The following is a 9,875-nucleotide window of genomic DNA, read 5'->3' as shown; positions in this document are numbered from 1 at the left end:
CCTCTCATGTGACCTCTCTGCCGGAGGCGGGGGCCTTCGGCCAAGATGGCGGCCTACCTGCAGTGGCGGCGCTTCGTTTTCTTCGACAAGGAGCTGGTGAAGGAGTCACTGGGCAATGATGGGGCTGCTCCCGGGGCTGCGCCTGCCTCTGGACCCTCTGCTTCCAAGTTCCTTTGCCTCCCTCCTGGCATCACTGTCTGCGACTCAGGCCGAGGGAGCCTAGTCTTTGGAGATATCCTTCCTCTGGAGCTGCCTCTTCCCTCCCCGAATCCCTGAAGAGATACAGGTGGGATGATATCTGTCCCTCAGAGGGGTTCGTGTTACGTGCCACTTTCCTTTAGATGGGCGCCCAGTGCTCCTTCTGTGGTCCGAGGGAAGAAAGGAGGAAGTCCGTTCTCTAACTTGTTGCCAACTGAGCGAACAATCCTGGGCGAGTCACTTAACCTCTCTGGGCTTCAATTTCCTTATCTGCAGAAGGGGCGTAGAATAACAGTTCGGCAAGGTTTTTCTTTTGTTTTTGTTTTTTAAGATCGATGAAAAGAACGGATGCAAGTTGGCTTTAAAAGATGAATATGTGAGGTGTCATCTCCCCAGCCCAGTATTGTGGGGGAGGAGTTAAATGAGACCATGAGTTTGCTGCTTTGTTTTTCATAATGCTGCCACTAAACTCGGGCGTTTCTTTTCTAGTCTTTTTTTTTTTTTGCGGTACGCGGGCCTCTCACTGTTGTGGCCTCTCCCATTGCGAAGCACAGGCTCCGGACGCGCAGCCTCAGCGGCCATGGCTCACGGGCCCAGCCGCTCCGCGGCATGTGGGATCTTCCCGGACCAGGGCACGAACCCGTGTCCCCTGCATCGGCAGGCGGACTCTCAACCACTGCACCACCAGGGAAGCCCTCTAGTCTTTTTAAGATGGGGAGTTCCCAGAAGATAATCTGTGCAAAAACCCTTGAAAATTTAAAGAGTTGTATGTATGTTAGCTGTTATTTGGGTTCTGGCCTAAATATAAGTATCTCTCCTTGGAAAGGAGGCTCCTTGACTACTCTGCACACATGGAAGGCCAGATCTGGTTCTTGCCCCGCTCCCTACAGCTTACCGGGTTCCAGGCCTACAAACTACGGGTGACACACCTGTACCAGTTGAAGCAGCACAACATTCTGGCATCTGTTGGTGAGGATGAAGAGGGGATCAACCCCCTGGTGAGTCCTAGAAAGGAAATGGGAAAGACGCAGGAGCCTGGGAATGGCTGTTTGTTGGAGGGTGACTAGCATTCACATACCTGAGGTCTGTCCACAGGTAAAGATCTGGAACCTGGAGAAGAGAGATGGTGGCAATCCACTCTGCACTCGAATCTTCCCTGCCATCCCAGGGGCAGAGCCGACTGTTGTATCTTGTTTGACTGTCCATGAAAATCTCAACTTTATGGCCATCGGTAAGCAGAAAGAAGGCAAAGCTAACACCCCATGATTCTTTATAGATTTTCTTCAGAGTTGCTTCTGCAGCTCATCTTCACTGTTTTCGTGAGACCATTTTGTACTGAACTGATGCGTTTGAGATTTTAAAGTTTTGGATGGGAGAGCATTTAGTTTTGTTCTTTGAAAATGAGTCAGTGAGTCCTGATCTTCATGGTAACCCCTGGAGAAGTCTGGTATGAGGAGGAAGATTGTCACATCTAACAAGTGCCTCAAGTGGTCTTTTTCCCCTTCTGTGCTTCCTGATCTATTCAGCCTCAATAAAATGCTGTTTCTTGCTCTCCTGCAGGTTTCACAGATGGCAGTGTTACATTGAATAAAGGGGACATCACTCGGGACCGGCATAGCAAGACCCAGATTTTGCACAAGGGCAACTATCCTGTTACCGGACTGGCCTTTCGCCAAGCAGGAAAGACCACTCACTTGTTTGTTGTGACAACTGAGAATGTTCAGGTAGGACCAGGGCCTCCACTGTTACGGGCAGGCAGGAAAGGCTTTAACATTGCTCAGGGGGCTAGGGTAAGGAACTGACAAAAGAGGTAGAATTCCTGCAGCTTTCATCATACAACCTTGAATCATTTGCCCAGCTTAATATTTTATTTCCTCCCCTAGGAGGCTGGGAAGAGTTAGAGCTAGGAAAAGAACTCTTGGTCTTGTAGTAAAAGACCTAAGTTTTTCTCCTAATTAACTTAAGAGACACTGGACAAGTTGCTTTACTTCTCTGGTTCCTGTGCTCCTAATTTATAACAGCTTAGTCTCAGCGATAGTTTTGTTTTGTTTCAGCAGTGGTTTTTGGATAAAGCAGTGAAATTCTCTTACTTGCTAAATACCTGTAGTAAGTAGTGATAGTATATACAGAGAAAAGAAATGTAGTCTTTGCTTATATATTTAATAGATGGGTGGTGGTTAATGGAGACGGCAAGCAGCCAGGGAAGGTCTTAGGGTGCTAAGAATTAAGAAGAGAGAGCCAATATGGAGGTGGAGATACCTTTGGGAAGGCTTAGCTGCCGCCTCCTCAAAGGGAGCCTGTTAACCCCTCTCTTACTTCCTGCAGTCCTACATAGTTTCTGGAAAGGACTACCCTCGTGTGGAGTTGGACACCCACGGTTGTGGCCTGCGCTGCTCAGCCCTAAGCGACCCTTCTCAGGACCTGCAGTTCATAGTGGCAGGGGATGAATGCGTCTACTTATACCAGCCTGATGAACGGGGGCCCTGCTTTGCCTTTGAGGGCCATAAACTCATTGCTCACTGGTTTAGAGGCTACCTTGTCATTGTCTCCCGTGACCGGAAGGTTTCTCCCAAGTAAGGACTCCACGGAGAAGCAAAAGGGAGAGGGCTGAACTTGTTCCCCAGAATTAACCTGATTTTAAACTCCTAATGCCTGGATCCCGTCAATCTCCTATTTGGTTTTAGGTAGATTGTGCTTACACCTAGACTCAGTTATAATGTTTTTTTTTTTTTTGCTGATAAGTGTGTGATTTTGCTGCAGACATTTGCTGAGCAGCCCTGATGCGCTAGAATGCTCCAGGGATTTTGGGACCTGGTATTGGGATTTTTACTCCTTGGTCAAAATGAATTGGGTAGAGGAACAAGGGACTGAGTAGTGGAGAAACTGGAAAGCTCTGGGAGATGCAAGACAGGGCGTTTTTTTTCTCTGAGCCACCAGAAAGGGTGATGGGGTCTTCAGCGTGATGCAAGTGATCCTTGTCAGATGTTAGTTTTCATTCAGTACTAAGCTCAGTGGCCTACATACACCAGGCACTAATTATTTGTTAAATAATGGATGTTGGAATGTAGTTAATTTTTCAGTCTGTTGCCTGTATTAATTACAGGATCCTAAAGGGTAGGACCAGGTCTATATGTTCTCTTCCTACAACTGCCAGCACCCTGCTAAATGTTACAGGATGAGCTGCTAGAGGGGCCAAAGCGGTGTCTTGTTCTGGGTGGAATGGGCAACACCAAAGTTGTATTGGAAAGGAAATCGAGGGGAGCTGAGACAGAGGCGGTACAAATATCTGGGTCTTTCTCTTTCCCACACAGGTCAGAGTTTACCAGCAGGGACTCCCAGAGCTCCGACAAGCAGATTCTCAACATCTATGACCTGTGCAACAAGTTCATAGCCTATAGCACCGTCTTTGAGGATATAGTAGATGTGCTTGCTGAGTGGGGCTCCCTGTACGTGCTGACGCGGGATGGGCGGGTCCACGCACTGCAGGAGAAGGACACACAGACCAAACTGGAGGCAAGGCCACCAGATTCCCAGAGCAGGCCGTGGGCACCCAGATGCAGCTCTAGGAACAGGCTCCCCAAGTCCCTTGGCCAGGGTGTTTCCTTCCCTTTGGGTCACTTACTCAGCTTCCTTAGGGTAGGATTACAAGGCCAGCGGCCTGGGATGAGGCCTTAGAGGGAAGCAGTGGCTGGGAGCCTGAGCCCACTCTCAGGGTCCACTCTGCCTGCCTGTAGAGAACCTTGTGAGGCGAGCTGATGTTGGTCTTGGGGGTATCTGAGAGGTCTCACCCTGTCTAAGATCTAGGCTGATCGGGGCTTCACGACTGTCTGCCTTGTGTGTTGTGGGTGCGTTCTGGGAAGGTGTCTTCTAAGGACTGCTGCTTCCAGTTTTCTAATCTCTCTTCCCTTCCAGATGCTGTTTAAGAAGAACCTATTCGAGATGGCGATTAATCTGGCCAAGAGCCAACATCTGGACAGTGATGGGTTGGCCCAGATCTTCATGCAGTATGGGGACCATCTCTACAGCAAGGGCAACCACGATGGGGCTGTCCAGCAGTATATCCGGTCAGTCTGGAGGCGCTTTAGGATATAGCTCTGAATGCAGGGACAGGCATCCAGATAATCTAAAACCTGCACTTGGGGAAGGAGGGTGGACTCCACTGTGAACCGTCTTTTTTTCCTCCAGAAACTGTGATGCCTCAAGTGAGAAGACAGTATACCTTATTAGAAAGGGAATGTTTTGGGTCAAATATTACATGACCAGCATGCAGTTGAGCTGATGAGTTTCTGTTATTTTAGATGTTAACTTGACCTTTGTTAATACTCATTTTGATAAGAGTCTTTAAAGGGAAAAGGGTATTCATCTCTTGCTTCCACACTTTCTTCCCTCAATACTAATTCTTAAATTAATAAGGGGTCTTAAGAACCTGTCTAGCCTCTTTCCCAACCTCTCTTGAATTCCTGTTTTCAGCCAAGTTTAAGAAACAGTGCTCTGGAGCCTTGCTACTCATGTGGTCCATGGTCTAGTAGAATCGAAATTGCCTGGGATTTTGTAAGAATTGCAGAATCTCAGGCCTTACTCCAGATGTGCTGAAACAGAATTTGCATTTTAAGAAGATCTTCAAGTGATTCCTATGCACATGAAAGTTTGAGAAGTACGCTGACCCCAGTGCTATTTGATGCATGTGTCTCCCTAGAACCATTGGAAAGTTGGAGCCATCGTATGTGATCCGCAAGTTCCTGGATGCCCAGCGCATCCACAACCTGACAGCTTACCTGCAGACCCTGCACCGGCAGTCCCTGGCCAATGCCGACCACACCACCCTACTGCTCAACTGCTACACAAAGCTCAAGGACAGCTCGAAGCTGGAGGAATTCATCAAGGTGCAGGGTGGTGTTGGCGGGAGATTCCGTGAGGGCCCCACTGAGCATGAGGGGCTCCACCAGGGCTGCAGAGACAGGGAAGAGCTGACCTTATTTGGGGACCAGAGTCCTCTGGTCTATAAACTAGGAAGAGGAATAGCCTTTTTTGCGAGTTTTCTCCTGTTTTCTCTCTTGGTTTTTTTTTTTTTTTTTCTTTTTGGCTGCACTGCGTGGCTTGCCAGATCTTAGTTCCCCCACCAGGGATTAAATCCGGACCCCCGGCAGTGGAAGCGCAGAGTCCTAACTACTGGACCGCCAGAGAATTCCCACCCCTCTTGTTTTTTTTCTTTTTTTTTTTTTTGCGGTACGCAGGCCTCTCACTGTTGTGGCCTCTCCCGTTGCGGAGCACAGGCTCCAGACGCGCAGGCTCAGCGGCCATGGCTCACGGGCCCAGCCGCTCCGCGGCATGTGGGATCCTCCCAGACTGGGGCACGAACCCGTGTCCCCTGCATCGGCAGGCGGACTCTCAACCACTGTGCCACCAGGGAAGCCCCCCTCTTGTTTTTTGATGCCAGAACTTCTCGTGGTATCTAAGCCCAGGGAAGCCCTGTGTTCCCGGACAAGTCCCTCTAATAGTAGAGGCAGATGAAGACTTTTGGAGAGGCAGGATAACAGTGCTTTAAAAACATCAACTTTAGGACTTCTCTGGTGGTCCAGTGGTTAAGACTCCATGCTTCCACTGCAAGGGGCACGGGTTCGATCCCTGGTTGGGGAACTAAGATTCTGCATGCCGCTCAGCGCTGCCAAAAAAAAAAGTATCAACTTTTTTATTGCCTTAAGAATCTGGTCTTAGAATCAGATGCATATTTCCTTTCTGTTCCCCAACCACAACCTCTCTATGACTGGTTTTGTCTAATGTCTCCCTGGCAGACAAAGAGTGAGAGTGAAGTCCACTTTGATGTGGAGACAGCCATCAAGGTCCTCCGGCAGGCTGGCTACTACTCCCATGCCCTCTATTTGGCTGAGAACCATGCACATCACGAGTGGTACTTGAAGATCCAGCTAGAGGACATCAAGGTAGGTGAGCCCCTTGACACGGGCAGGACCCTGTTCTTTTTCTAGGACATCCCTGGGATGCTGCAAGTGCTTCCTGGTGGGTGAGGCTGGAGCACGTGCTTATTCTGCCCTTTCCCTCTCCACAGAATTATCAGGAAGCCCTTCAATACATCGGCAAGCTGCCTTTTGAGCAGGCAGAGAGCAACATGAAACGCTATGGCAAGATCCTCATGCACCATATACCAGAGCAGACGACCGAGTTGCTGAAGGGACTTTGTACCGACTATCGGCCCAGCCTTGAAGGCCGAGGCGATAGGGAGGCTCCAGGCTGCAGGGTGAGGCCTCAGGGAGAATGGCTTTTGGTCAGCAGGGATCACCTTAGCAGTCCAAGTACCGAGCCCACTCACTCGGCCACCTCTCCTCCCTTGCCGTCCTAGGCCAACTCAGAGGAGTTCATCCCCATCTTTGCCAACAACCCGCGGGAGCTGAAAGCTTTCCTAGAGCACATGAGTGAGGTGCAGCCTGACTCCCCGCAGGGCATCTATGACACGCTCCTTGAGCTGCGACTCCAGAACTGGGCTCACGAGGAGGAGCCGCAGGTGAGACCTGGCAAAGTGGCTGGAGGCGCTGGAGAAAAAACCGCTTCCATTTCTTTCCTGGTTGCCTCTTGCCGCTTTCTTTAGACCAATAACACCTCACCCCTGGGGGCTAAATGGTCCCCCGTGAAGAGGAAATTGGACTGAGGGGAAGAGATAGTTGACTTGCCTGGTCCTGAGAGGCCTTGTCGTTTTTCCCTGATGTCCAGCAGCTCTACCCTCCTCTTTTAGGTCAAAGAGAAGCTTCACGCGGAGGCCATCTCCCTACTGAAGAGTGGTCGCTTCTGTGATGTCTTTGACAAAGCCCTGGTCCTCTGCCAGATGCATGACTTCCAGGATGGGGTCCTTTACCTCTATGAGCAGGGGAAACTGTAAGAGTCTGGGGAATCTCAGGGAAGGGGAACGCAGCCGAGCCACTTGCGGGGGACAGCTGCTGATGTGCGCCTTGCCCGGCCGCAGGTTCCAGCAGATCATGCACTATCACATGCAGCACGAGCAGTACCGGCAGGTGCTCGCCGTGTGCGAGCGCCACGGGGAGCAGGAGCCCTCCCTGTGGGAACAGGCGCTCAGCTACTTCGCCCGCAAGGAGGAGGACTGCAAGCAGTACGTGGCGGCGGTGCTCAAGCACATCGAGAGCAAGAACCTCATGCCGCCTCTTCTAGGTATTCCGAGGACAGGGTGGGCGGCTGGGTGCAGGCTGCCGGCACTCGGGCTCTGGGGCAGGGGCCCTTCAGTTTTATCCAGAGGGCTGCTTGGTTCATGGTCTTGTTTCCTCCCTATCTCAGTGGTGCAGACCCTGGCCCACAACTCCACGGCCACCCTGTCTGTCATCCGGGACTACCTGGTCCAAAAACTGCAGAAGCAGAGCCAGCAGATCGCGCAGGACGAGCTCCGGGTGCGGCGCTACCGAGAGGAGACCACCCGTATCCGCCAGGAGATCCAGGAGCTGAAGGCGAGGTACTTGGCATCCAGAACTGTGGAGGCGTCCGGGGATAACACTGTTTTTCACAGGGTGTCATTTTTCAAAGACAGAGGATTGTATGGAGTGTGTTTGAGCATTTCATTCTTGAAGATCTGTTTTGATGGAGGAATTCCAAAGAATGATTTACTACGTAGAACGTGATGTATTGGGCTTTGGAGGATATTATCTTGTAGCAGGTACTTTTCTTGGGTTGGATGGACCTGCTGGGAGGGTGCTGAGACCCCCTGCAGGCCCAGCGTGGGGTCCTCCTGTGACCCGCTTTAGGTGGTAAGAGCAGAGCCTCATAGTTCCTTAACGGGGACCTCTGTCTCCTCATTGCCTCCAACTGCCTTCTCTCTCCACATGGTTCCTGGCCCTGCCCTCACTTTTTGCCACTCTTTTCTGGTCTCCCTTGCCTGTAGTCCGAAGATTTTCCAGAAGACCAAGTGCAGCATCTGTAACAGTGCCTTGGAGTTGCCCTCAGTCCACTTTCTCTGCGGCCACTCCTTCCACCAGCACTGCTTTGAGAGTTACTCAGAAAGTGATGCCGACTGCCCCACCTGCCTCCCTGAAAACCGCAAGGTCATGGATATGATTCGGGCCCAGGAACAGAAGCGAGATCTCCATGATCAGTTCCAGCACCAGGTGGGGATGACGTGACTCCCCCGCCCACAGGGAGGTGGTGAGCGCTGGGGACTGGTGTTCTTTTCTCCTCCTCCTGTGGGTTTTTTGTTTTTTTTAATATTCTATTTCTTTAATGTATCTATTTTATTTATTTATTTTTTGCTGCATCGGGTCTTTGTTGCTGTGCGCAGGCTTTCTCTAGTTGCGGCGAGCGGGGGCTACTCTTCGTTGCGGTGCGCGGGCTTCTCATTGTGGTGGCTTCTCTCTTTTTTTAAAGAGATGGAATGAGGTGTTCTGTTTTATTTTGATTGATTGATTTTTGGCTGTGTTAGGTCTTCGTTGCTGTGCGCGGGCTTTTCATCTAGTTGCGTTGAGCGGAGGCTACTCTTCGTTGCGGTGCACGGGCTTCTCATTGTGGTGGCTTCTCTTGTTGTGGAGCACGGGCTCTAGGCGCGCGGGCTTCAGTAGTTGTGGCTCGCGGGCTTTAGAGCGCAGGCTCAGTAGTTGTGGCGCATGGGCTTAGTTGCTCTGAGGCATGTGGGATCTTCCCGGACCAGGGCTCGAACCTGTGTCCCCTGCATTGGCAGGTGGATTCTTAACTGCTGTGCCACCAGGGAAGCCCGTCCTGTGGGTTTTTGACTCGCAACTCTTCTCTTTCCCTGCAGCTCAAGTGCTCCAACGACAGCTTCTCTGTGATTGCTGACTACTTTGGCCGAGGTGTCTTCAACAAATTGACTCTGCTGACCGACCCGCCCACAGCCCGACTGACTGCGAGCCTGGAGGCTGGGCTGCAGAGGGACTTGCTCATACACGCCAGGAGGGGCACCTAAGCGGCTAGTGGGAGGGGTGTGATGGTGGAGGCCCAGCAGCAGGGACACAGGGGGACAGAGACAGGGCTGTTGCACAGGAGTTAGGCAGACATGCCCAGGACTCTGCTCTCATCTGATGCCATAGCCCTCAGGACTTAAGGGGACTTTCTTTTCCTGCCTCCTCCTTCAGCCAACCTGCCATTTCTCCTGTTGACTTTTTGAGCAGTGTAGATCATTCCAGACCAGAGGGGGAGGGCACCTCAGCAACCTCAGAGTCTGGACAATAGCGGCTTTATTCTCTATCCAAGAGCACCAGGCTGTGCTTGGGTCCTGGCTCCCAGAGTCTATAAATAAAAGCATATAATGATTTCGGGGTTGAAGGATTTATTCTGGGGACTTCCTGGTGATTCTTAACTGTGCAAAATGTACTTCTTCCCCTCTGCTCTCCTAGAGCTCCCCTTCCCTTCCTACAGAGTTCCTTAAAGATGATGTTGACGAGACTTCATTCCAGTAATGAGTGGGGCCTGTGGCATCTAGTAGAGTTCAGTTGAAGAACCTCTGCAAAGGCCTGAGGCCTGAGCCCCAAGAGCAGCCCGGACTGAGGACTCTGCTCTATAGTGTGGCTGGTCTCTGTGGCTCTTGTAAGGACAGAGTATTCAAGCTGGAGGCCTATTCTCGTGGGGAGCCTTGGGCTTTAAAGGCTGCCTTCATAATGGGGTGGTTGGTGTCTTGCTGTATTCAGTACCAGATGATAAGCAGGATAAAAGGG

The 9,875-nt window shown here is 51.2% G+C and overlaps 1 protein-coding gene across 2 annotated transcripts; it reads left to right on the top strand.

The window, feature by feature from the left end:
- Positions 1-8: 8 nt before the first annotated feature.
- VPS11 (VPS11 core subunit of CORVET and HOPS complexes) lies at positions 9-9,474 on the top strand. Of its 2 annotated transcripts, none has more exons than XM_081239216.1 (16): positions 9-233; positions 1,049-1,196; positions 1,294-1,429; positions 1,759-1,922; positions 2,524-2,771; positions 3,510-3,711; positions 4,111-4,262; positions 4,895-5,081; positions 5,991-6,137; positions 6,263-6,451; positions 6,554-6,715; positions 6,944-7,083; positions 7,172-7,374; positions 7,498-7,669; positions 8,096-8,318; positions 8,963-9,474. In XM_081239216.1, exons 1-16 carry the CDS (start codon positions 46-48, stop codon positions 9,125-9,127), a joined length of 2,826 nt encoding a protein of 941 aa, XP_081095342.1. In that variant the 5' UTR covers positions 9-45; the 3' UTR covers positions 9,128-9,474. The 2 variants fall into 2 exon arrangements, with proteins under 2 accessions (XP_081095342.1, XP_081095343.1); XM_081239217.1 differs by having other exon boundaries at positions 206-286; positions 1,025-1,196; positions 1,282-1,429.
- Positions 9,475-9,875: the final 401 nt, after the last annotated feature.

The sequence above is a fragment of the Mesoplodon bidens genome (genome assembly GCF_964165515.1).
Source record: "Mesoplodon bidens genome assembly, chromosome: 7".
Classification (NCBI taxonomy): domain Eukaryota; kingdom Metazoa; phylum Chordata; class Mammalia; order Artiodactyla; family Ziphiidae; genus Mesoplodon; species Mesoplodon bidens.
Note: the sequence above shows the minus strand (reverse complement) of the source record. Positions and strands in the feature narration are given on the sequence as shown.